The sequence below is a fragment of the Rhipicephalus sanguineus genome, chromosome 6 (assembly GCF_013339695.2).
Source record: "Rhipicephalus sanguineus isolate Rsan-2018 chromosome 6, BIME_Rsan_1.4, whole genome shotgun sequence".
Lineage (NCBI taxonomy): Eukaryota > Metazoa > Arthropoda > Arachnida > Ixodida > Ixodidae > Rhipicephalus > Rhipicephalus sanguineus.
Window position 1 is genome coordinate 103,731,314 of NC_051181.1, and position 27,858 is coordinate 103,759,171.

The 27,858-nt window shown below is 47.4% G+C and overlaps 1 protein-coding gene across 1 annotated transcript; it reads left to right on the forward strand.

Moving 5' to 3' along the window:
* The first annotated feature begins 47 nt into the window (after positions 1 to 47).
* On the forward strand, positions 48 to 27,858 carry LOC119397446 (serine/arginine repetitive matrix protein 1-like). The gene is made up of 9 exons (XM_037664871.1): positions 48 to 1,711; positions 2,998 to 3,429; positions 4,757 to 4,867; positions 5,443 to 5,707; positions 8,862 to 9,019; positions 13,107 to 13,239; positions 15,434 to 15,538; positions 18,492 to 18,814; positions 27,840 to 27,858. Exons 1-9 carry the CDS (start codon positions 48 to 50, stop codon positions 27,856 to 27,858), a joined length of 3,210 nt encoding a protein of 1,069 aa, XP_037520799.1.

The following is a 27,858-nucleotide window of genomic DNA, read 5'->3' on the forward strand; positions in this document are numbered from 1 at the left end:
CCGCGTGCGTCGTGCACACGCGCCCGACGTTTTTTGTTCCACGGGAAATGAAACCGTCTACTGACGAGCCGCCCAGAAAGAACGACTCGCCGTCAAAGAAGGAGACGTCCAAGGCTGGTACTGAAGACATTGAAGCCGATAAGACCGAAGACACTAACGATGACGCCGATGATTGTCCGCTCACCGAACAGTTCTTCAGGAGCGACGTCGACGACCTGCTAGGGACGCCGAACGAGACCGAGCCACCCGAGAAGGCCTCCTTTTCTGAGGACTTCGACACAGTAGACAGCCCGAGGGGTGACTCTGTAATTCCCGTGGACATCGACGACATTATACAAGAAACCAACGTCACTCTTTCCCGCATAGACACAGAGGAAAAGAGACGGCTGTTGGGCAGTGGCAAGTCCGGTCGAACGGCGCGGTCTGCTAGGAATTCCCAAAGGCTCGCTTCTACTAGCCGCACGCCAAAGCAAAAGAAGACAGGAGGTTCTTCAGTTACGTCGCCGATGTCACCGGTTGGTAGGCAGCAGCCACAGGCTGCCAATAGAACTCCCGCCAAAAATAACGAGGCATCAGGAAAAGCGAGCTCCCACACGAGTCCAGCACCAGTGGCGACCAGCACTGCGGTGACGAGGGGACCGCGTCCATCCGCCAAGCCGGTTCCCGCCAGTTCTGGTCGAATTCCGGCAGCCGACGCGAATCTAAGAGAACATACGTCTCGTAACAACTCATTCAATCCGAGCCCTGCCCTGTCACCCCGCAGCCTGGCTCCCGATCAACGCCCGGCGCATCAGCCCGCGCAGTTTCAGGGACCGTTCTCGGACGACTTTTCGCCCGACACAACTCAGTCGCCGCCTTCGCTCGCGTCTGTTATGAGCCCGACGACTAACAGATTAGGGCCTCAAGCCTCCCATACCGACTTGCACAGAACCGGTCACGTCGCTCAGAGCACAAGACAACGGTCCAGCGCGGCCGCGTCTCGCCACAGGCGAGACAGCAACGGACGCCGTCTGTCGCTTCGAAGACAGAGTCGCGACGGCGACGAAAGCTTTTCGACGACTGAGAGCGGCGGCTCGGACGACCTCTACGCCGACTCCCGGCACAGAGGAAGGAGTCGAAGCTCCCATTACAGACGGCGCCGCAGGCGCAGCAAAGATCGAGCTTCTCGAAGGCGCCACAGCAGAGACAGAAGGGGCAGCGCGCACAACGCGAGGGACCCTAGTGTAGGGCCGTTTTACATACATCCTTATTGGAATGCCCCGTGTACCCAGGATCCAGCGTACTATGTGGGCTATCTGCAAGCTCCGGGTTACCCACAAGTTTCGGCTAACCCCGCGGCACCAGTTTATCCACAGGCTCCGGCTTACTCACAGGGTGCACCGCAGGCTTCAGCCTCTTCTCGGCCTGCCGCCTTCCAAGGGCCTCCTTCTTCATTTGCCCCAGCTCCAGTTCAGAGCCCAGTCTACGGACGACCTCCGGAATACCCAAAGCCGCGTGGTTGTGCGGACGTCTCCGCTCCTCTACCCCCGCCAGGCTACGCACCAATTCCCGTGTTCCAGCGCTATAGCAGCGGTCGCGTTTCGTTTGCAGCAGGCGCAGCCCCCATTTCAAGCTGGTATACGAACACGCAGCGACGCATGCCCGCACCCGTTGCGGCACCTCCACGCCCGCGTGACTGGCGTCAGTGGCAGCCGGGACTCTTCAAACCAAGGTATCGACACCTCTGTATAATCATGTGGTTGTCCGCATTATGTTGGTACTAGATACGATGTGAAATTGATGAATTCTTCACGTGCACGACTGTCTTATTGCGGGGGTCGCTGTTATGTGACCGATCGTGATCTGTCTAACGTGTGATGTGCGTCGTAAAACGATAAATTTGACTTAGGGATCCGTTTCGAAAACGTTATAATGGTTCCAGTAGCTGTCCATCCAGCGGTGATAACTGATTTTATTGATTTGGTGTTGCACAAGGGTGTCCAACGCTACATCAGTCACCTGTAAAGTGCGAGAAATTATGAAATAAAGATCTTACGTTTCATGCTCGTGTTTGCTGATAATTAGAGAACGCGTCTAAAGCGACCTCATAGGCGAGCATGAGGCAGCGGAAGTAGCCACTTCTGTAGAGCATTAGACGACCTGACACTTTCGGCTCTGGTTTCCATGCGGACAGTTCTTTCGAGCTTTCGAGAAAGGCTGGCGGCAGTGCCCTGCAGTCTTGCCTTCTGAAACATTGTTATCCGCAAAATGTGCTTGCTAGAAAGTTCACTCACTCACTCACTCACTCACTCACTCACTCACTCACTCACTCACTCACTCACTCACTCACTCACTCACTCACTCACTCACTCACTCACTCACTCACTCACTCACTCACTCACTCACATCAATCAATCAATCAATCAATCAATCAATCAATCAATCAATCAATCAATCAATCAATCAATCAATCAATCAATCAATCAATCAATCAATCGTCAAATCAAAGCCTCAAATGCTTATTTCGTGCAATAAACTGATAGAACCCCTGATACCCTTAGGGAGCGGTAGAACTAATGCAATAGAATGATAACCGGTCAGAACGTGTTTCGCCACGTATAGGTCTAATCGAGGCGCTCCGTTGGCATGGTCGTCCGTAGCAAGTAAGCGAGGCCGTGCCTTGTGAGATCGCCCGAGGAGCAGCACGTTCATCTGGTAGCTAAAATTTTGCTAGAAAGGCCAAGTAACAACTATAGATGTGCGCAGCGTTCCCCATCAGGGGGGGGGGAGGCAAGGTTCATCGCAGCCCCCACTCCTACTAAGGCAGATTTTGGCAGATTTTGCGCCCCCACACTCTTAGGTTACTAGGAGGGGCGGCTGCCCCCCTCCTGCCCCCTTGTGCGCACGCCTATGGTAACAACCAACAAACATGCAGCTTTTCCAATATTCCAACTTGCACACAAGTTGTATATAAATTGAGTTCTCTTTATTGTTTCTGGCTGGCAATATCCCTCGCAGCCTGCCAAGGTACAGCCCACCTCCTCCTACTTTTCCACCTCCGCCCGTGTTTTCCGCGACCAGCTATGGGTCGTGGCCTGGCGCCGGTTCGGAAGACGACACGTGTCGGTGCCGGGAGTGCTGCGGCGAATGCTGCAAACAGGCGGCCGCAGTCCGTCGTGAGCAACGACGGATGGAATTCATGATGTACCGGTCACCCGCGCCGCCACTGTGGCCACGGCCGTTTTCCAGGGCTCCACCGTTCGGTGGTGGCGGTGTGTTGCCGGCACGCAGCACGCCGTGGCTGTGGCCGACAGCCGATACCGCTGCGGCGGCCGCAGAACCATACTGGCCGTCCGTCGCCCCCACCAGGCAGTTCATCTGGTCGACGCGCCGTTTGCCGCGTCACGTGTGGTCCACGGGTGGAAGCTTTTTGTCTAGGAGTCGCTCCTGGTGAGTCAGGGGCGGGGGGACGAAGAAAATGAATGTTCGTCATCGTGCGCTGTTTTGGCGTATGGTGCACTATACGTGCTAACTCCACTGAAGTAACCTATCAGATTTCTTAAGGAGTGCTAGCGTCCCTGACTGTTCCCAGAAAAAAAAAAAAAAAAAAAAAACACCGCGCGATTTTTTTTTTAAATTTGGATGGATGAATAGAAAATCTTTGTTGACTAATAAGTGATAAGAGCAGGGAAGAGAGCAAGGAGTAGGGCAGAAGGGAGTGGGCGGTTTGGTGCATATTTTAGGACAGCAGTGATCCTGGCTACATGCTCCGCCTGGTCCTAAAGGCCTTGTTGAGCCTCCAGCCTCGGCCAGACGAGAAGAATCTCCCACATATGAAATTGCTGAGGCACAATTAGGCAATTTTCTTCATTACTTACAGTGTCAAGTGAGGTGAGATCATGTTCAAGCTTTAAAAATAAATTAACTAAATTCTATTGCTTTACCTGCCACGATATGACTGTGAGGCCTGGTGCACCTGACCTAGCCCATGCATGCGTTATGGTCTTTGCATTCGGGCTTTTTTCATCCAAGTAGAAAAGACAAATTGGATGGTGCTTTCGTTCTTATGGAATTGAGACAGCCGTGACCGGCGCTCTCGTGCTTGGGAATGCAGCGCCATAGACGCTAAACGACCACGGCAGGTAATGAGAGCATACGTTAAGTGTTAGATATTAAGTGTAATGTAGGAGAATGCTAGTGCATAATTGGTTGATGTGTCCTGTTAAATCAAGAAGGCCTGTATTGTTTTACCATAAACCCTTAGCACGTACAAGCGTTAGGGTCTTCGCTTTAGCGCTGTTTGCACCGAAGTAAAAAAAATAATATACGATGTTGGCGGCCGGTCGCTATCGCAACGACGGTAACGTGTTATTGATTATCGCAGCTGTAAAATGAAGTACTGACTATTTAAATTCAAATAAACAGTAAGGTTAATAACTGTCCTAACAGCAACGCTCAAATCTGCGCTCAGTGTTATTGTTTTCAGCGAGACGAAGACATCTTAACTATTTTCTTAAAGATGTCTTTTGTAGCGCGCACTGCGTAACTTGTATACGATATTTCTTTGCTTACATACAATCCAGGTACAGCTTGATTGCCTTGATTACCTCTCTTACGTGTGACCTGGAATGAACGAGTTGTTCGTGCTCCCAAATATATTATGTTTGCTGTTTGTGTTTGAGACCTGCCAGTGTTAGCTGCTAACGCGATATCTTCAGACGCCTTTGTCTTGCAATACGCACCTACTAAAAATATTGCCATAAATTTTCTTGTGCAGCCCGCCGCCCGGTTACGAGTACACCGAGGACACTTTGCAGCCCGGTAGCACCGGTTCCTTACCCACCAGTGACACGCCTTCGCCTATCGTGCGCGCACACCTACAATGGGGGTGAGCCGGTTACGTGTATTAACTGTATTGACCAAATGTTACATATTCTGACTAATCTCGGGTTTTGATATCTATCAGTTTGATCTATAGATCAACGGTAAGTGCAACATTACGCGTCGTTTTCTCCCACTTGTCCCAGCATATTGATACTAGGAGACAAGTGCAAGTCCATGCCATTTAGTGTAAGCCAGCGCCACTCGTAGCCAAAGGTGGTGGACTTTGAACATAAGCTTGCACATACGGAAATAACCAAGAAAATGGACGGCTGAAACAGGTACCGCATCGCACACGTGATGCGAAGATTGTGGGTCTCCGGTCCACACAGGCGGCAGGTTGTTTCTTTGTCCACACTGATTTCTCTTTATCTCATATTTATCACCGTTCAAATAAATACCGCAAATAACGTCCCTATGCTTTCCTCGGCTTCAGCATCTGTCAGCTTTCTGTGGTATTAACACGCCTGCCCATATTACTGCAGGTAAATCTTAGCCCGGCCGAACATTGTTTCAGTGATGAACAGAAGGTCCCTGCAGAGAGCTTCGTCTACCATTTTAACCATCGGTTACCATGCGCAGAGAATCCGCGGAGACGAGGAACCTCTCGGTGCCAGGTGAGAGCGAGCCGCCGTCGCCGGAGTCGCCCACCTCGCCACAGTCTGGGCTGCCGCAGAAGTCGTCATCAGCTTCGAGCATCGCGAACGCGCAGAACACTGTGAGCTTCGTAGTCACTCCCACCTCCGCGCCAGAGCAGGACACCGAACATCAATCGATCATATGCGAGCTGATCACCTCGATATCATCGTGCTGCGGCGAAACCGAGGAGGCACCGGCCACCGCTGAGGCAAGAGCTCGTGTCGACGTTTTTTCCCCCTCTAATGTGCTTTCGCGGTGAAGTGATCGATGCTGGTGGAACGAATGCTGCTCGAGCCAACTTTTTGACAAGAAGACTTGCATTTGCCAAGGCAGCAACTACTTCAGTATGTTTTCTTGTAGCGCGCATAAAAGAGAGGACAAATGTGGGCACACATGGACACACAGGTCCTCTACGTCCACTAAAATACCAGGTAGTAGCAAATGTGGACTAACACGACTTATAATAGAATCTGAACAGATTGCTGCCTTCGGAAATATGCGTATCGGCAAGCCGTCGTTAGCACTGTCGGAGAAGGAATTAGAATATCTGCGCGTGCCTTGAGATATCACAGTACCTTTTCTCCTTGTTCATCATGAGCACGTGGCTGTGACTCGCGGGTCGAGCGCATTAGCTTACCCCGGTTTCCGAAAATAAATGATTGTTGGAAGTTCGCGCCCCGTGTGTCCCCGTGCGCCTACATTTGTCCCGTCTTTTATGGGCGCCGCAAGGAAACCTACTGAAGATGTGTTACCAGCGAGCCCGCATCGCATCCATCGTAAGCAGCAACTACGTTCCTACATTATGTACGCTTATATACAAATACCTACGTTTCTTAGATGACGTACGCGTACACACATATAGCTTACACTTTGTAACACTGTGTGTGCGAGAGTGAGGAAAATGAGCTGGCATAGGGAAATATATTTAAAAAAAGACGGAGAGGGAAGCTGGGAAAAGAAAGGCAACTGAGTGGTAGAGCGGGTAAATGTTTGAAGAGTTATGATATGAAGACAACAGGTATGGCCACTGCTGGTTTTTCATACGAGCAGGAATTACAGAAAGACAAAAGGATCTACACTTGGGCTTCGTGGATGCGGTGAAAACCTATGGTCATCCCAAATATGAACTGTTTCGCGTTATCGTGTTATGCCATTCGCCACCCAAGCACAGATCCCGCTTGAAAGCGCTTCCGTGGGATGCGTTAAAAGGAGCACGGGAAACTTAACCTTGGCTCAGTTGAGGGAGCAACGATAGAAATGTGTCTAATCAGGCAACATTCTTTGGAAGAATTGCGTCAGTTAGGAACCAAGCGCTGTAGTAGTGGTTCACTACAAAGTTCACTGAGGTATTAGTAACCGTCGTTGTAGGAACTTTCCGAAAGAGCTTGCGCACGGGAATACAGCACCGGTAGGAATACTTTTAGTAAAGTTTTAGTAAACCTTACAGTAAAGTGCTATAGTGTCCAGGACAAACTTCTTCGGGAACTTCTTATATACTTAAAGTTAGTCATCTATCGAGTCCAGTAATCCAGGTATTACGAAAGCACGCTGCGTTAAACAGCTACCAGGCTGTGAGCAGGAGAACACGAGCTTTGATTGCCAACTGCAGTTCATTACTGATAATAAGAATGGGGAGCTGCGGTATCCTACTGTACTTGTGTGACAGCGGTCGAGCTTATATGGTGGAGAAGGTTAAGCCCAGGTATAATTAATTCCTCGGTCCTCTTTAAGTCGCGCTTTCTGGCATGTGAAAGAGAAGCCCTGAAATTTATATTCGCCGTCTGCCGTCTTTACACATACCATGTATAGCTAAGCTGCTAGAGATGCACGCGCCGCTTAACCTGTCCGGAACTCCTAAACTCGCAGCGTGACAGCAGTGGTAGCTGTAAAAGCTGTGGGAGCCTATTTCAGCGCCGAAACACGCGCATAGATCACAAGCTTTCGGCGACATTACGTCGGCGATGCGTTGTCTTCGTATGTGCCCGCCGGCTGGCTCGCGCAGGGATTAATTGTGGAGGCCACGCATTGCGGTACTCCGGCGGCTTTTCTAACCATTTTAAGAAGGGCAAAACTTTCTTAAGGCGAACGCCCTAGATGCCTCATCAAACGCGAAAATGGACCATCGGCGGCATCACTACGATCGAGTGATGCAAAAAGTTTCCCGACGATTACGATACTGCCTAATGCGAATTCTGAGAGCAGCTTCGTGTTGGGGCAACGCCGAATGTGAAGTTTTTGCTATCCGCAGTTGTACCAATGTAACATTCGTTATACATTGACACAGGAACTGCCAGCGCTCGGGTGCTACGCGTACCACTCTGTGCATTGCAGGCATCGCGAACTAAGCGAAACGCCGACAGCCCCGTTAAGACTAGCGAAGCCACCCGCAGCGCACGTGCCAGCCCTGCATACGCATGAGCTCCGACCGAGGGGCCAGCACGCGTGACGGAGGAAGAAAGTGAGGATAGAGGCCAGTGGCTCGTGATAGCGACAGACTTCGCGTTCGCTCTCCTCGTTCGCTCTATTGATTACGCCGCCGACGCCAACGGCGACGCCGCTCAACGCTGGAACGGGCGCGCCTAAGAGCTGCGCTCTAAAATTCATCCTCAGGTGATGACGTCACTATGGCATTATCATGACGACACATAACGTGACGTCACATGATGACGTCGTCAGGTGACACCGTCGCTTGGTCAAATGTGGGCCGATCACGCAGGCAGTGCAAAACCGGCTGCAGAAAGATAGCAATGGCTTCGACACTGGAGGCAGTGGCAAACCACGTTAGGTCCAGAGAGCTTTCAGAGGGGGGCGGGGAGCACGAATAAATCGACTGAGAGGAAAAAGAAGTTTGCTTTCGCCTTTGAGTCGTCCTAGGCGAATGAATAAGGGACTCCGTGAGTTTTTACTACTATTACCGCGTATACCTGTCAAGGTACATGCAAGTGGGCTTACAGTAATGTGCTGTGAGGGAGAGCCGCCTGTTTAACTTCAGCTTTCAACTTAAGTGACATCCATCTGCACTGATACTCAACCACTGCTGTATTTTAAACGTGTTGGAAGAGTTGGTCCGGAGCTAAAAATTCCGCTAAAGACGATCGAATCTATGGTAGTGTGCCGTAACTTTATGCAGATTGCGATAGTTTCACTCTCACGGGCGTGCTTTCACTTGCTCTTCGTTGCTTTACAATACATCTTATGTTAAATAGAACAGGCTCATTGTTCGGGCATTGCGGCCGCTCGAGACGCATCAGCTGGTCGCTTTGATAATAAACTCCTTGGTGGAAAAGCAACGCTCATTTACATATGCACGTGAGGCGTCTTGTTTAGCTCCCGTTTCAACTCGTCTGACTCATTGTTTCCAGCCGTCTCCCGGTGGCATGCAACGAAGCAAGTCCATCAGCCCGGAGGATTTGGAGGAAGCGTACGAGCAGTCGCGGCGCGCGGGAATGCCGGGAAAGAAGTCCGTGGTCGCAGAAATGTCCGTCTTGCTCGGGTCCAGCGAAGGACAGTCGACGGATACGTATGTGTATATTCGGAAATAAGTGGTTGCAACGAGCTCTACGGCAACGTCATTCATTGAGTCTAACTAACGCTGCTCTATAACTCTTAGAGCTTGCGTGTAAACCCCTTGCAATACCGTAGAACGATTTACCCCCTCCTCCCCCCTCCGTATTAATTTTTACAGTGTCTATAGCCTCCGTCATTCTTGGCGAAGATATAATCCTCTACACGTAAGCGGACTCTGCTGTCGTGCAGGCTCATCTAAATGTGAAAAACAATCACGTGTTGAAACGCGACGCTTCGCCATTCACAGCTATTAGGACACGGTTACCTTGGCCCATAGTCAAAGAAGCTCATATGACAAAAATGTTCAGTCACTTCCAGAAATCGAAATCTTGCATTCATATCAGGCACCGTGCACGTTGCCTTGCTTATGCATTGCTCAGTCTAGAAATCACGGTTCGCGGAGAACTGCTGGTTCACGACGTGGCCAAAAGCGCGCTAGATGTGGTCATAGGTGACAGAGTGCATTCGCAAAGTGCCAAGCTTCGTTTGGCCAATTGCATTGTTGACTATTGACAAACCAGTTAGTGTGACCCATAGTGTAACCACCGAATGTCTTTTCAATCCTGAGTGTAGCACAGCAGGTCGTCATGCCGAAAGAAAAATTCGGCAGATCCCACGTACCTTGGGAATCGATGTTATGCGAAGCATGCACGGGGTGATGACTGTGGCGTAATTTTTCACATTGAGCAAAACGTTACGGAATGACGCTATACAGAAATGTGGAAGTGGTATACGCACACTCATATGTTGAAGAGTTGCATATGTATTATATAACCAGTTGTTTACAGTTGCGTAACGATACGAACAGAAACATGGGTGTTACCAACACCATACGCGGTAAGCTTATATGTAGTGCTTATATTATTCAATACTGGATACCGCGAATCCGAACAAGACAAAGAAGGAACACCGATGCGCAAGACAGGCGTTGCTCGCAACTAAGCTTCGTTCAGGAAAGCTTCCCTAGATATGTACACTGCCGAGTGGCAGGCGCAGGCGCACTGCACATACGCTACAGTCACAGTGCAGTTGTTACGGTTAGGCTTATAATTGTCCGTTATGACGGAGAACGCACGCACGCACAAACCCGTGTGCATGTGTGGAAGGGGTTCATGACAGCTCTTGAACAAGGTCATCATCACCGTGATTAGTGAGCCCCAGAAGCTGGACCGGATTTGTTATTAGGATCCGTTCATGATCGCGGCTACGAGGGGTGAGAGTGCAGTGAAGTGCGAGGTATAGCACAGCTGGTGGAAATCCTTGATGCCTCTTACGATGAAATGATCTATGATGCCTCCTGTCCTGGACGTGGCAGCGAGGTCCTTTGATTCCCTGTCCACATCCAAGCCGTCCTTGACGCAGTATAAGGAGCAGGCGTTGTTGGGTCTTGATAAATCAATGTAGAAGTCACAGGTAATGATGAGAGGCCTGGTACTCTCGGCAGACTTATTTAGGAAGTTTTGATCCCGGTTTTTGCGTAATCCGCGTGGTCAACGATTCGGACCACGTGGACGAGTGGATGGTAGTTGAGCGTCTTCCAGGGCTGTTCTGTCTTCAGGTTCCTCCCTTTCCTTGCGTTCGCCGTGGTGGTGTAGCGGTTACGGCGCTCGGCTGCTGACCCGAAGGTCGCGGGTTTGATCCCGGCCGCGGCGGTCGAATTTCGATGGAGGCAAAATGCTAGATGCCCGTGCACTGTGTGATCTCAGTACACGTTAAAAATACCTGAAGGTCAAAATTTCCTGAGCCTTTCTCTACGGCGTCTCTCATAATGATATCGTGGTTTTGGGACATAAAACCCCAACAATTATTATTATGATCATTTTCCTTGCGTGTCAATGTGTGTGTTTTCGCGGTTACGGTGTTGGTTGAGACTCTGTATCGCCTGTGGCACATACCCACAAAACATGAACTCTGGTATGCGGGTACGTGCCACACGTGACTGAGAGAAAGGGTTTGATGACGCACGCGACAGGTATTTTGCGTTATTCATGTCATGACCAGTGGATCGTGTTCGTCATATACTGATCCCCTGCTATGCCAATTTTGGCATATTACAAGTTATGGAGACAACCTGGAGAGCGCCCGGACGTAGATAGATAGATAGATAGATAGATAGATAGATAGATAGATAGATAGATAGATAGATAGATAGATAGATAGATAGATAGATAGATAGATAGATAGATAGATAGATAGATAGATAGATAGATAGATAGATAGATAGATAGATAGATAGATAGATAGATAGATAGATAGATAGATAGATAGATAGATAGATAGATAGATAGATAGAAACAGCCAAAGTGCCTGAGGTTCGCTAAGAAATGCTTCGCATTTAAAAGTCAATGCAGGGCGTACAGCGCTAGTGAGACGCAGTCAGCTGAGGGTCGTGAGTCTCAGCTCGCGACGGCGTCTGCACCTCGTTTATGCCGTGCATGCGCGTCCACTATGCTAACGCTACGTTCATTATCAATGATATTCACATGAATCAGTCCGACTGCAACCAGACGAGTGGGCATGTTCAAGCCATCTTTGAGCTTCTAGCACAAGCGTGAATGTCAGTTCTGGTAGAGCAAAGATCAATCAATCAATCAATCAATCAATCAATCAATCAATCAATCAATCAATCAATCAATCAATCAATCAATCAATCAATCAATCAATCAATCAATCAATCAATCAAATTTGAAGTGATCTCGAATAAAGAACGAGAGAGAAATGCATGAATGCGACACAGGCTGGGCAGATCTGCCCACGTTGCGCATTAAAAAAAAATTGGGGCAGTTGCGCATGCGCACTGGTGATGCGAAGACTATGGAAACAGCGGAGCTGGTGGCTTCCCCTCCGCCTTCCCCTCCTCCTCACCCTCACTTCCGTTTCTCGCACCCTTGCTATACTGTAGTCTACATTACACGCCGTTGGGGCAAGTTGGTTAATACTTGATGCGAAGCAAACCAGCGCTAAGAAACGGGGACAAAACATGAGCGCCCGTCCTGTGTGCCTCCTCTTTTGTCCCCGTTTCTTAGAGCTCGTTTGTTTCGCATGTAGTATGCACGCCTATGCTATGCTTTACCATCCCCCTGACCTTTCCCTGCTCCTCACCACCACTTCCCTTCCCCAGCCCTTTGCTATACTGCACTATACATGGCGATGCCATGCTTTCTTTTCCTCTATTTCTTTCTCTCTTTTTCCTCCTTATCTCGCCCATAGCAACGCAATCATGTGGTTCCCATAAATGCTTGTTCTGGTACCGTGCCTGGATAGCCGAGTGGCTACGACGCTCCACTACCGACCGTGGGTATGCGGGTTCGAATCCCGCCATGCCAGAAAATTTTTATTTCATTTTATTTATTGCGTCTCTCCACTAAGCCGAGCGGAGTTTTCGCTTAATGCTCACCTCCCTCCTCCTCCTCCCGGCTACTTGCCTCAGCACTCCTCGTTTTACTACAGGCTTCGCTTTTCCTTGCACCTGTTGTACTCGGTAGTGGGGCTTACCCAATTCCTGCGGCGCATACCCGCCAGAGTTTCTGCGAACGGAGAGGCTCAACCTCAAGCTTATAAACGCTGTCAAAAAGAAAAAAAAAGTTTAAATTGTTACAGTGGTCGCTATGATATATTCACGTTAGTAGTATAACGACATCCCGCGCTCGTCCTGCGTCCTCATTTTTATCCCGTCACCGCCTCTTCAGTGCTGCCGTTATAACGCGACCATGTCATGAGGGCTAGAGGTTCGTCTTTAGTACTAAGTTGAAATAACACGACTGAACGAAAAAAAAAAACCACCACCAAAGCGCTTCGTTGTGTTATTTCACTTTAGGTCATAATGGACATAGGACAAGCGTTGAACTAAGTACTGTGAGTTAACATGACGCTTGCCACGCGATCTTTTTGTTTCCTGCATCACTGATCCTCTTTGAGCGGCCGTCACAATTGTTCGGCCCAAGTTTACGCGCCTCAGTAATTTGTTTCTTTTCAATATGTTTTAAATATCTTTTTTTTTTAATGTCAGGTGATTTTTTCACTATTCTTTTTTTCTTCAGTAGCAGCCGTGCGTCCAGGCCTATGTCAACCTCTCTCACGAGTCCGGCCAGCAGCGCTTCCAGCCCTAGCGCCCTCGGATCGTCGTCAAGTACTCCTCGATCAACTCACAGCGTGCCTCAGAGGATCTTCTCGGTACATTGCGCGTCGATTTCGCGTGCATTGCGTACGTTGCAGAGAATATTGCCCGAACAGAGGCCGGTTGCAGCATAACTGCAGTGTGCACCTTATACTTCACCACAAAAATGGGGCACAGCGTCAGTCCGATCTCAGAGAAACAGCGCACGCCGGCACATAGCGGATTCCGCCGGGTGAAATGGAAGGGCTTGGGTGGTAGTGGCGAAAAAATTCATTAATCATGAAATAACCATTAAGAGACAAGAAGGGGGCAGAGTTGGTCAGGAACCAAATGGGTGTTAAGGGTGTATTAGTCGAAATCAAGAAGAAGAAATGGGCATCGGCAGGGCACGTAGCTCGTAGGCAGGACAACCACTGGTCATTAGGAGTAGCAGACTGGATTCCAAGAGAAGTCAATCGCGCGAGGGCTAGGCAGGAAGTTAGGTGGGCAGATGAGATTAAGAAGTCTGAGGGGCCGCAGGAAGCTCAGGACCGAGTTGATTGGCGAAATATGGGAGAGGCCTTTGCCCTGCAGTGGGCGTAGTCAGGCTGCTGCTGTTGCTGCTGTTGATAATGATGATGAACCATTGCATGGTTTCAGAGAGGTGATTGGGTTAGAGCCCTATTGGCCTCCTCCACTAACAGCACTATATGGAGCCCCGGAATACGGGCTCCACCTATAGTAGGGAGGGTGCTGGCGCCGGGTGCACGCAGCAGTAACACGCTCTTAAGAGTGCATTACTGCTATCTTGCAGCTACCAGTATGACCGTGCATTACTCCCGATGCGGTTTCGAAGCTTTGATGAATCAGTCTAAAATATTAAGATGTTTTTGAGGCCAGTGTGCACGCGTTGTATAATCGAGTCTTTTTTTTTTATGGACTCGAAAGTCGACACGTGGTAAAGCGCTCCGTCGGCGCAGCTCCTCTCCTTAAAAATCGCGTTTCTTTCGCGTAAGATTACGCCACCCACTTTGAAATTTTCACTTATCACACTTGCCAGCTATCGCGTCGTTGTTTGCTTGCATCTCGTGTAATGGGCGCAGGGTCCCCCCCTCCGCCCCCCGAGATTTGGGGTTAAAATCGCGGATGCGGCCATTACACGGAGAAAAATACAACTTTTTTTTTTTTTGCGTACATATTTTCAACGCTACTTGCCTTTATTGAACTGCAGTACTCGGTTGTACTGGGAGACGCGAAAAAGGGGCTTTTGTCACTTTCACTCAGTTGCAAGAATGTTAATCTTCGCCCTCGTCCTCTTTGTTACTCGTGGCATCCTCAAACTCGCCTCTGTGCCAGATGAGGTTGTACTCCGTTGAGCTGAGTTTGAGTTTATTGAGTTTATTGGTGACATGAGCGTTAGTTACATAATACGTGTATACAGATGAGGGTCCTAGAGTATAAATACTGAAAAGTTCCGTCGAATCTGTGCGAGATTCCCTTGAAGGTTCTCTCCGCCGTCTTGCAGGATTGTTTTCCACCGTCTTCAAGGAAACCCCATCTCACGATTCGTAAATCCGGTCACACACCCACGAGGGATGCCCTCTATAGCCGTTCAATTGTTGTTGCTTTATGGAGGGCAACGGCTCGTAGCCAGACGCTAAATCTCGGAGGTTGTGCTTTTGCTACCTGGATGTGCCGAAAACTCGGCACGGCTGCCTTGTATTGCACCCGAAAAAAAAAAAAGAAAAGCTTCGGAATTTTCGCACTGCACGACGTATACTACTGCTAACCTTCTCAAAAATTAAGGGGCGGCTAATACACGGGTAATTTAAAAAAATATATTTGGGGGGGGGGGGGGGGGGGGATTACTTAACATAGTTCCGATTCCGGCTATTTTATGGGTGCGGCGATTACACGAGTACATACGGTATTTCGTTATGTGCAGTGAGGATAGCTAAAATGGTTTCATATTGGCGCTTACTTCATACACATACAATATGAACAAAATAACCACATTAATTTCGGAACTGTAGGTCCAGCTTTTATCTGAGATACAATGTGTAATTTTCGTGCTATTACTCTCCACGGCCACAAAGGAAGTTGCACCAATTGTTGAACTTTTTTTTCTAGATGCGTAGTGATGTGCTTTGTGTGTCTAATGTGCCGTGCTGTTTTGCTTAAATTAGATAACGACGGGAAAAATTACGGAAACTGCTTACCTGCTTGCCAGGCTCTTTGATCGATCGTTCTCCTTTGTTCGTTTATCTTTAGGATGACCTGTTCCGACCTGTGTCGATGGACGAAGTGCAAGCTGTGGTCGCATCCGATGCCTCGGCGATGTACGGTTGGTACCAGCCCCTGCATATCGTGTCGCAGGTATGTTCTTCGTAACATTACGGAAAAATGAAACGCTTCACGAAACACATCCACTATGCCGTTTGTTCTATTCGAAACCGCGGGATATATTGTATGAATAATAATAATAATAATAATAATAATAATAATAATAATAATAATAATAATAATAATAATAATAATAATAATAATAATAATAATAATAATAATAATAATGAAATCTTGAGCTTGTTAACGCGCAGGTCACCTCCTCCTTATAAAATTGACGCTCACAGCATACATCCATCCACTGTCATCGAAAATAACTCACAGGATCCCTTATGCATTCCCCTAAGACGACTAGAAGGCGAAAGCCATCTTTTTCTTTCAGTCAATTCTTTCAGCCTTCCACCCCCCTCGCCCCCGAAAGTTTTCTACACCTACCTTGGTTTTGTACAGCCTCCGGGATCGGAGGCATTGAACGTTTTGTGCACGTCACGTGCCTCCGGGATCGGCCACCTGTGAGCAAGCGCCTATGTCACGCGACGAGGTCATCATGTGGCGTCACAGTGACGCCATGATGACGTATAAATAATGGCGATATGTGACGTCATGACATGAGATTACTTTTTGCATCGCTCGTGTAACGCCGGCGCTCAGTTTTCGTCTATGAGGCCTCTAAGGCTTTCGCCTTAATAAGTGCAACCGACCGCCATCCCGAAATTTAAAAGCCCCTCCCCAGAACTAATGGAGAGGGACGGAGGAGAGGAGACGCTGTTCATTGGAAAAGAATGCGAGCACAGGCATGTGTGGCATATTATATTTCGTCTCTTCCCCATGCTAGTGACACGTGACTTAAAACAGTTAAAATTTTATTCGAAGAAATATTTAGTTTTCAGATGTCTTTAGGGACGTTGCTCTCGCAGGTGTCGCGTAGGTCGTCTAAAATTGTTCACTGATCGATGTCGAGCAAAAAGCAGAAACTGCCCTACGCCTGAGACGAAAATTGTATTACCGCCCTACTACCCCACGCTGGCCGAAAAGTTCTCAAAGTACTCTACAATAGTGTAATTACCCTACACTCTTAATCAGGTCCTGGCTAAGTGCTGGCTATATCCAAATACTAGACGAAAAATGTCCGGTTTCCAGGCTATATCTAGAAATGTCCGGTTTCCAGGCTATATCTAGCACTTTAGGCGGGACCTGACTAAGAGAGTACGGTTGGCAACACTGCCTCCACTTCTGCGTACCTCATAATCATATCGTGGTTTTGGCACGAAAATTAAGCCCAGGCATTATTATCAACGATATTGGTCGACTCAGTATATAATGAAGTAAGTGATTCAAGAGAGTGACAGGCTGGCACACATCCATGTAATAACCCCGTGACACGTGGACGTGGACCGCCACTCTGGCTGACGTCAATTTTTTATTTTGTTCTGATTTCATCACGACCCCTGCTCATCGCATCCCCACTCCCAAGTTTATGGTAGTGCTACGTTGTAGCTGCATGCATTATCAGTGGGCAAGAATATCAAACCCGTAAGAAGAAAACTAGTTAGAAAAACATCCACAGGAAGCATGCGCGGAGATACACGTTGTTCTGAATGGCAACGTAGAAGGAGTAAGAGAAAGTGCTTGGACAACTTAGAGCTCGTGGGAGCCGAACTCGCGAACGACCGGGTCGATAGTTCACGGTGGGATGTCCGCAGCAGTATACTCATAAATAAATACCACCACGATCATCAGGAGCTTCATATGGACGCATGAAACTTAATATTGCGTTTTCTATTTCCCCAGTATCGCTTGCATAATGGACAGGCAGAATGTACGTTCATTTTCTGTCTTCGGTTCTTCACCTTCCTTCCCAACTTTTATATTTCAACGCGTCCTTCTCTCCCTGTTTGTCATACTTCCTCCGATTCCCACTCCGAGTTTAAAGACGAGAGAGTTGTTTCTTTCTCGTCTTCGTTACTCTTCCTACATGCGCTATCTACTCCTCGTCACCTATATCTTCATAAAGCACGTTGACAATGTCAGCACTAAGCGTTGAGCCTATCAGGATTTCACACTTTTCAGCTCCACGCTGTTATCTCAACTTGCCTAGTCGAAAACGCACAAAACGAAGTGAAGTCAATTGATCACACGCGATAGTCATGCTAGACAAAGCAGAACGGGCGTGCGACTGCCTGGGAAAGCACGGTAGGAGACAATTGACAACTGATGTCCCTCGTGTATGGACCGATGGAGAGCTTATTTCCACGTGACGTCACGCGAACAGAATGCTGACGTCAAGAATACGGCAGAGAAGACTGGAGACGCCAGGCGGGAATGATGCGCTCGTTCTTCCCAAATTCCATCCGTCGGCTCCCACCTAGACTGAATTTCCACGTCTGCTGACGATAACGGAACAGGTTAAGCGCCCCTTGTTATCCTTGGCACATGCTGCGAAACTAACACGCCAAGCAGGGGCGTAGCCAAGGGGGGGGTTGGGGGGGTTCAAACCCCCCCCGAAATTTTTCAATTTTGCTTGCGCATATATACACGCACACATACAAACGCACGCACGAACATACATAATGTATGGTTGAACCCCCCCCCCCCGAAAAAAATTTCTGGCTACGCCCCTGACGCCAAGAATGACAAGGCGCATTTGACAAATATAGGTCCTCCTATCGAAACCTCGGCCAGCCTGTGTGATGCAAAATGACTTGTTGCTGAGCTAGTTGGTTCATTACTTGAGATAAAAATTGGAATGGCGCAAAGAGGACGGGGACGAAGTGGGGACATGAACTGGCGCCCGTGTCCGTCAGTTCGTGTCTTCACTTTGTCCCCGTCCTCTTTGCGCAATTACAATTTTTATCTCAAGTCTGTCTGAAGCACTTTTCTCCTGTTCATCCAACATATCCGTGCACGTTTTTTTTTTGTATTTTCAGAGGTTGTTTAGGGGCCCTTTATAAGGACACATATCCTAAGTCGTGTGCCCTTCTCCCAGGCTAGCGAGAGCGGTTCCCAGCAGCCCCTGGTACCCGTGGTTCTGGCCCCGGCAGAGCAAGAGCTGCTGTCCGGAGCTGGCGGAGCGATGGCTGAAGGCCTTGGCGCCGACTTCTTCGACTTCTCGTGGGACGCCCCAGAGGAAGGATGGCGGCGGAGCTACATCCTGGCAAGGCCCGACCGCGCAAGCTCAGCTGGAAGTAGCGCCGACGCAGGACGCTTTTCCTGGTCCTCGGACGAGATGCGGCGTGCAGACGGAGCAGCCAGTGGCCACGGCTGGGGTTCCAGCCGGGACCAAGGGGTGTCCGAAACCGTCTACGAAAGGTGCGTTAAATGGGATGAATGAAACGCTCACAGGGTCCCTTATGCATTTGCATAAGATGACTCGAAGGTGAAAGCCATCTTCTTTTTCTTCTCAGTCGATCGTGCTGATTTCTCCGCCCCCGAAATCTTTCTGTACCTGGCGTGGTATTGCACTGCTTCAGGGATCGGAGTCATTGCAAGCTTTTTGCACCTCACGTGCCTCCTGGATCGGCCCACCTATGACCAAGAGACGTCATGTGATAACGTCATTAGGGAGTTTGAGAATAGGGGACCCAACACACTGGGTCTTCAAGCTGCATTGGGTAGGCTGCTCTTGCGTTCGCAAGAGGAGCAGAGTTTGAGAATTGGGTCAAACGCAAGCTGCATTGGGTCAAACGCACCGGGCGCCATGCATGGCGCTATTACAATCATGCGAGACGCAAGCTATACTGCGTCGTGGCCCGCGCTGCGTCTGCGTCGTCTCGCTGGCGACCCAAGACGCCGTGGGGACCCACGCTAGTTTGCGATTTTTGGGCCTTGGGACAACGCGAACGCAAGAGCCCAAGAGTGGCTTGGGTTCTGCGCATGCGCCCTGGCGGCTGGCATAGTTCTTGGGGTCCCCAAGCTTCTTGGGGCCACCATTCTCAAACTCTCTATTATGTGACGTATTGTTCTGTAACGTCACCAGAGCGTCATGATGACGTCACTAATTTGAGCCATCTGTGACGTCACGGTATTGTCATCACACAATGATATTTGCATCACTTGTGTTTACGCCGACAGCCACGTTTCGTGTTTAATGAGGCATTCAAGGTTTTCACCCTAATAATTAGTCAGTGGCTTGGCCCGTAAGAGAGTGGGTGGGTGCATGGATGAATGAATGGATGGATGAATAGACGGGTGGGTGTGTGGGGCGGTAAATGAGTGAATGGGTGGATGGATGAATTCATGGATGCATTCAGGATGAATTAGTGGCAGGATATGCAGATGGGCGGATGACCGAATCGGAAGGTGAGTGAACGAATAGCTAAAGCCCTTTAATTTTGAAAAGTAGCGATCTTCGCCGCGCACATTTTCCTCCACCAATGTATATCTCACGCGGCTTGGCGCGATGCGCACGGCACCCAGGAAATGCTTGGCCGCGAACCACCTCGGAAAATTCAATGCGCGTGTTTATTGCTCAGACGGTTCGAAATATCTTTAGAACTCTTCGTCTACTGACACCATTAAGTGCTCAAAAGAATTCGCCGACGAACGTTTGAACGTTTTATTTTTCTTTTCAATGCGCTTTCATTTGAGTGAGTGGAAGCGCTCTAAAAAACGGACACCAAGCAGCGACTTGCCCTCCCGAACAGCTCAGGCCTTTTCCGACGCGGAAACTCAGAAACTCACAAAGTACGTGGCTATTTGCTTAATTTTCGTGGCTTTTAGTTTATTGACCGTGAGTATCCTTACTGAGAGCACCAAGAGTGATTGTGCCAATGCCACTGCGCGAAAAAAATTCTGGGCTTGTTGAATAGCGAACATGTGACGCAATGCGCGTGCTTGAGTTTTGGCGTGTTGAAACCACGAGAAATTCTAGTCCACAAACGCTGGCCTCGCTGTGCGCCTCGTGAAAACTATTCTTGGACTAAGGCGCTATAATTTACGATAAACATATAGCACGTAACATGTAAACTTCATCAAAATTCAGGTAGCATATGCGACGGGTGTAAGTGGTGTTTTATAGCCCACGTATAATGCATGTCAGTTACGGGATTTTGCTTGAACGTGTCGCGGCGGCAGTTACCGCGGCATAACTGTAAGGGGTCGTTAACGGTCTTCCTTCACTTGCAATTGACAAATTCATTTTTAAGAAAGCACATAGGAGAACGGATAGTTGTTTTATTTGACAAAAAAAAAAAACTTAATTCGTGATGCTTTTGTGTTGTCATCCGCTTTCGTTTAGAACGGTGTCTAGTGGTTATGGCGCTCAACTGCTGACCCGGAGGTCGCGGGATCGGATGCAGGCCGCGGCGGCTGCATTTTCAATGGAGGCGAAAATGTTTGAGGCCCGTGTACTTACATTTAGGTGCAGGTTAAAGAAACCCAGGTGGTCCAAATTTCCGGAGCCCTCCACTACGGAGTCTCTCATAATCATATCGTAGTTTTGGGACGTTAAACCCCAGATATTATTATTATTATTACTTTGGTTTATACATTACAATACAATACAATACAATACAATACAATACAATACAATACAATACAATACAATACAATACAATACAGCTTTATTTCCAGATATACAAACATTCTGGGTGATAGCACTGGCTAACGGCTGTTTAAAAACAGCTTGCCTGGGCCGATGGTCCGTTACAAGGCATACGTGACGGTTGCATGAAAAAAAATAGTAACATTGTTAGAAACTCAAAGTAAATAAATATTTACACAAATGCACAAAAGATATAAATAACATAAAGAATAATGAAAACATGTTCGATACATAAGAAGAGAGAGATATATGCAAGGGTTACAATAAATCATGCATTAGTGCCTCTGATTAAAGAACACTAAAAACGAAGACGAAAACACTTAATCATCACATGTTCACAAAATGTATTCGAAGTTCCTTCGGTGAGCAACACTTTACACCTTGATATTTATTTAAAATGTGTGGCAGAATATACTGTAATGATTGTAGGCTATATTTATTACGAAACCATGGAACATGCCGCATATCACTATTTCTGGTATTGACCGATATGACGGATGATATGGTATTGCTGATATAGTAATGACGGATGAAATGGATGATATGGATGATATGGTATTGATATGAATGCTAATATGGTATTGACGGATTGACGGATATTGCGGGACTCAACTACGAATGTTCAGTATATAGGCGGGGTTGAACTTGGTCTATAGGGTAGGCGATTCGAAAAAGAAGAGAAGGTTACGTTAACCTCGAAAGTGCTTCTTGCGGTGGGGAAATTGTTGAAAAATAAACGAACACAATTTCATTTCATAAATTTACTCTGCAGCTATGGCTACATGCCGCTATGGCTGTAATTAGCACGAAACACTTATTTGCCGGTGGTTTTCCTTCTGCTGGCAGCGGCTAATGTGAGAACAAAGTAAGAACTTTGTTCGGCGTTGTTTTTTCGTTACATAAGCTTTCCATATGTCAGCAGACTAGAGCTGAATTATGGCAGCCCTTTCAGTGTGTACGGACGTTACCACATTCAAACTTCACAAATACACGAGGACCACGAAGTATTGCGCTTCCTTGACCTCGTAAAAATATATACTTTAAGGAGAAAAAAAAAACACAAACAAAAACAAGACACTCTTTATTGCAAACGTGAGGCCACGGAAATCTATTTCAGCTATTTCTCAAGGTCATGTATTAATGCGAACGCAAATGAAACGCTATACCGCAGCAGGGACATCGCACAGAAAAGTTCACCTAAGTATTTTCTCGTAAAAAAAACAAGCCGTGTGCTCAGCCAAGATAGTGAACTCTGTAATTGAACGAGAAATCTCCATGGTTACCGAAAAAAAAAGAAAATTCTCAGTGCGGCTTTATCCAGAAATACAGTGACAGGAACAATGATTTTCTCGGAAAGAACCTCGCGTATTGAACAGGCAAAGTCCTTCCTTACGATGTCGTGTGGCAACTAGCTTCCGGCGCTCGACATTCCGTTTTGCTCGGCAAATTGAAATTTAATGCTAGTGCTCATTGGGATCTACAGCCGGAATGAAACGCGCAGCAGGGAGGCATTTTTTTGACAATCAGGTAACTAAGAAAAAAGCCGGCAGATCCCACGCATTGTGGGAATCGATGTAATGCGAAGCAGCCAGCAACGATCTGCATAAATCGTCTTGTATGTCATTGAGGAAAATGCGTGTCATGACTTTCATGTTAACTCCTATTATTTATGTTCGTCACACAGTCACGTCACCTAATACCAATTTCGGGGTAGATCAAGCTAGCGAAACGGCCGCCAGCGCACTATGAGCGTGGCACGTAAGTCATGCTGTACATGACATGCGTGTCCTGATTTTCACGTTAACTCGTATCATTTATATTCGTAACACAGTCACGTCGCAAGATACCAATTTTGGTGTATATAAAGCTAGCGAAACGGCCGCCAGCGCACCGTGAACGTGGCACGTAAATCATGTTGTACATGACATGGGTGTCATGATTTTCATGTTATGACTTGTCATTTATGTTCGCCATACAGTCATGTTACGCCATACCAATTTTGGTGTACATTCGATCAACCAAGCGACCAGGAGAGCACAAAGTCGTAGGCGGCTAGATAGATAGATAGATAGATAGATAGATAGATAGATAGATAGATAGATAGATAGATAGATAGATAGATAGATAGATAGATAGATAGATAGATAGATAGATAGATAGATAGATAGATAGATAGATAGCAGGGGCGTAGCCAAGGGGGGGGGGGGTTGGGGGTGTTCAAACCCCCCCGAAATTTTTCAGTTTTGCTTGCGTATATAGGCACGCACACATACAAACGCACGCACGAACATACATAAAGAATGGTTGAACCCCCCCCCCCGCAAAAAATTTCTGGCTACGCCCCTGATAGATAGATAGATAGATAGATAGATAGATAGATAGATAGATAGATAGATAGATAGATAGATAGATAGATAGATAGATAGATAGATAGATAGATAGATAGATAGATAGATAGATAGATAGATAGATAGATAGATAGATAGATAGATAGATAGATAGATAGATAGATACGGTCAAAGTCGCAGAAGTTCGCTAAGAAATGCTTCGCATTTAAAAGACGCGATAGACTTGGAAGTTCAACCACCATTTGGCAGGCCGTGCGGTGGTTGAAAAAAAGAATCCAGCCAGCTCCACTTCGCGAACACTGTCGAAACAGTGAAACATATGCCCGTTCTGAATGAGGCCATATCGTACTTTTATGTTCTTCAAGTCATCCGCTAGAAGGATTGATTGTTGGGCGAGTTGGTAATTCATGATGAAAGCAATTAGCGCGAAAGAAACGTAAGACTAGACGAAGAAGGCTACAGCACAAGCGCTTGTGCCAGTGCTGGGCAGTATCGAAGATATATGTATCTTAGATACTATCTTAGATACTCTATGAGTATCTTGTATCTGTATCGCGATACGTCTCGAAAGATGAGTATCTGTATCTGTATTTCCGATACATTCGATAATGTATCGTGTATCTTAAGATACAAGATACTTCTATCGCAACACAACCGTGCGAAACAATAATCACTGGCCAAGTTCCACTTCTCAAGCTGATACTGGTGCCACTAAGCCACCTGAACAAGTCTAAGGGCTGTGACGCAATTTTATTTTTCCGCCAGAGTCCTCCAGTGAGGGCAGAAGATGAGGAAGACAAGCACGCGGACGTCTACGCCCGGCCCACGTACCTTTCCTTCTCTCGATTTTTTTTTTTTGCTTTTTAGTTGCGCCAGTGCCGCGACACTTGCTTTTAGCCACTGCCTACGCCGCGTACTCCATGCGTGCAGCGTCTATCGCGCAAATTCTGATGTTGCTACAGTGTCGTTATTGAAGATTCTCTTGCGTCTTGCTCCGTAACGAAATGTGATGCATGCAAGAATGGGGTTGCTTTGTGTCTCGTGGACTTTACATATCAGCGATTTGAAGGATCTCGTGGATGTAAAGCTTGACTTGCATGCAGTGAATTAACTTATATGCAAATAAGATACGCAAACAACTATAGCACCACTGGTACTAATGCTAGATCTCATAGAGCAAGCGTTTATCAAACAGAAAATATCTTGGCGTACTGTATTTTTTACTTCATGCTACATTTATTCAAAGAATTTATGAAATCATATCTTGATTATTAGCACAAATGCTTTTTTGCTGTCATTTTGCATCCTCTACATTACCTAGGTCTCTGTTCTGTTCTTCTGGTCTGGTCACTGCAGTATGTCTTTTGTAACGCATTGCCGGAATAAGATCTCTGCTTTATTCTTCTAACTGTCTGCTTTATATTTCTACTACTGTTTACCCATTTACACGTTGTCAAGGCGATTTTGAAAACAAATGTATAATAATGTAGGCGTTCCTTGAGTTACAGTACAAAGCATTCTGCTTATATCGCTTAGGAAAACAGCGAAACTGAGTTTGCATTATAATAATGGAAATCATTAGGAGCCATCTTAAAGATGTTAGGAAGGGGATCCGAGAAACGTTGTTTTACTGAATGCTCCGTTTTACTCATGAGCGTCCCAACGAGCCGTTTCAGGTAATTTCCCATAGGCACTGACTTTTCTATTGTCTTAATAGGTAAGTTGACGATACTTCATGCTCATAGCTATTAAGGGCGCTGTCTGTATTGTGTTTCTGTACTCATTCAGTGTGAATGTTTGATACAGAACCACCTCTATATTTTACTTATGTTAGTTTTCCTGTTTTAAGCCTTCTTAAATATTTTTCGTATTACTAATCGACATCTAATGGGAGCTATAAGCGGCGATAGCGCGAATAACGGCGGTGTCCTCCCACGCTTTGTGCAACTATACAATACGTCTGAGACGTCTCTGTGTTGCACATGTTTTCTCGTTGAAGAAAAATTGCTAAAAGATTACACGTTAATGAGTATATCAACAAAGAAGCCTTTACGCCAGCAGATAAGTAGAATATGAAAATTCATTGCCGTTTTACGTCATCTACGTATGCACCAGGGGTGTCAAACTCAGCTTTTAAACAGCGGGCCATAGTCGCGAAATTTAATTCGAAGCGCCGGGACAGTGAAGATGGTGGGAGAGAGTTTGAACAAAATGACGTTGCCATTCGAAAGGAAGCCTTTCCCGTGCCTCATATATAGGTCCTTTCTCAAGGGAATTAGGAGTCAGGATTAGAGAAACATCGATACCGATGTGCACAACGAGTGAATTCTGGACGCGGATTCTGAAATATAGAGTTTTTGTTCCACGGTTATGTTTCAGGACATCGTGACCACATGTTCCTCACGAAAGGAAAGCTTGAGACCTGTCATGTCTGTGTAGCTCATGAACATACTTATCTAGAAAATAAAGACAAATGGGACGAAGATGGTCATGTGTGCGGGCAGGGCCCCTAGCGAAAAGTTTCAAACCCCTAGTATACACCATGCGCCCCCCCCCCCAAAAAAAAAAAAAAACGTCGCCACCAGCGTTGTTCCTACTGTACACCTGTCCGGATATACGGTATTGTGCGCACTGTCTTTTACGGACAAGGTAAAAGTCCACACCGGTATTTGCGCCGTCGCGCGAAGGCTTCTCATAAAAGTTATTGTGATTATATGGCAATCCGCTAGCTGGTCGGCAAGCTGAGCAGCGACTCCCATTAATTGCAAAAATGACAAGCAAGAACCGCTGCCAGCGAAGCGTATAAAGAGTTGTCCTGTGAAAAAGCGAAAACAAACCGCAATAAGCTGTTTTGGAAGGAAACTAATGTACTTTGAGGAAGAAGGGCAAAACCTTTAGATACTAACAAACATTTCATTAAGTGAAACAAAATAGGTCGCAGTTAGGAAACTTTGAAGAAGACATTTTCGTGCATAGGCGTTCGCTGCTACATTATATGTATCTATAATTACAAATTAGAGAATTTATCGAAGTATCTTAAGATACAATTGCCAAGTATCGTATCGGATACAATTATTGCGGCAGTATCTTGTATCTGTATCTCCAATACTTCTTGCATGAGTATCTTGTATCGTATCGCGATACAATTTCAAAGTATCTTTGCCCAGCCCTGGCTTGTGCTGTAGCCTTCTTCGTCTAGTCTTACGTTTTTTCGCGCTAATTGCTTTCATCATCCGCTAGTTGGCGCTTAGCTTCGGCCTCTCTTAGACTCTCTTGCGCGAACGTCGCGGTTGGCTCGGCGACGACGTGCCCGTTCTCGCGTCAGCTCTCGCTGACGCTCACGTCGGGCGGCTTCTTTATCGGGAGAATGAGAAATGTTCGCCATTTTGAAAGTGCGATCTCCTGAACACTGACACTGACACGCTATTTGACACTCCGCTGCGCCTCACCCTCACCCCATCTCGGCGCGTTTCTCGAAGTTTCACCCCTCGACATCCTTCGCCCTCGCCTCTCGCAGTACACGAGTCCCTCCCCTTCCTACTGAGGCTCACTCTCGACACACTGTGACGGCACGTGATCACCGCTACCACGTTCTCGGACATGAAAGCCTCGACTAAGAACAGCATCGCTGCTAAAAAAAAAAAAGATGGAACATGTTCCACAACATTTTTATGACGTCGGGGCCGCTTTCCGGGGTGGTTCTGCGTGCCTCATCCAATAAGCGCGCTGGATCACCACCGGCGTTGCGAAAGAGGAAATAAGAGAAAAGAGGTGCGTCGGGAGGGTGAGGATGTGGTGGAAAGTATCGAAGGTAATCGCTGGTTCCCAAGGTAAAGGGGCCTTTTGTATATCGGCTGGGTGCCTGATCGGTACGGTAAGATATCATTCCAGATGGGCATGGATAGGTAACGTGGAGCAATAGCTAGCGCATGAACCAATGCAGCTACATTTGTTATCAGTAGCGATAGCTGACGATAACCGCTGAAAAGTACTGTAGCGTTAGCCGGCAAAATCTTAGTTCTTTTCAGCGTGTTGCTGAAAAAAGTCACGCGGTCCCATATGCACTTGCCTAAGACGACTGGAGGGCGAGATCCATCTTTTTCGCCTCAGTGGATTGTATTGATACCGCCCGAAAGCTTGCCACATCCAAAATGGCTTTGCACTGCCTCCGGGATCAGATGAACTGGAAGCTTTCGGCAGCTCACGTGGTTTTGCACGGCCTCCGTGGTCCCACCTTTGACCAAACGGCGATGTCGTGTGATGGTGTTATCCGCTTGCTGTCATGATGATGTCATGATGAAGTAACAAATTTGAGAAACCTGTGACGTCATCTTGTGATGATTATTTTTTCTGTCACACCGTGTTGACGCCGCTGACGCCGACGGTCACGTTTTCGCGTTTGATGAGGCATCTAAGGCTTTCGCGTTTGCATCGTTACTTCCAGACCCACCACGGTGGTCTAG

Bases quoted from the DNA above. Each gene is read 5' to 3' on its own strand.
- LOC119397446 (XM_037664871.1), top strand. From the start codon at position 48: ATGAAACCGTCTACTGACGAGCCGCCCAGAAAGAACGACTCGCCGTCA. The intron at 4,868-5,442 runs GTGAGCCGGTTA...TACCATGCGCAG, and splicing joins CGCGCACACCTACAATGGGG to AGAATCCGCGGAGACGAGGA. The intron at 13,240-15,433 runs GTACATTGCGCG...GTTTATCTTTAG, and splicing joins TGCCTCAGAGGATCTTCTCG to GATGACCTGTTCCGACCTGT.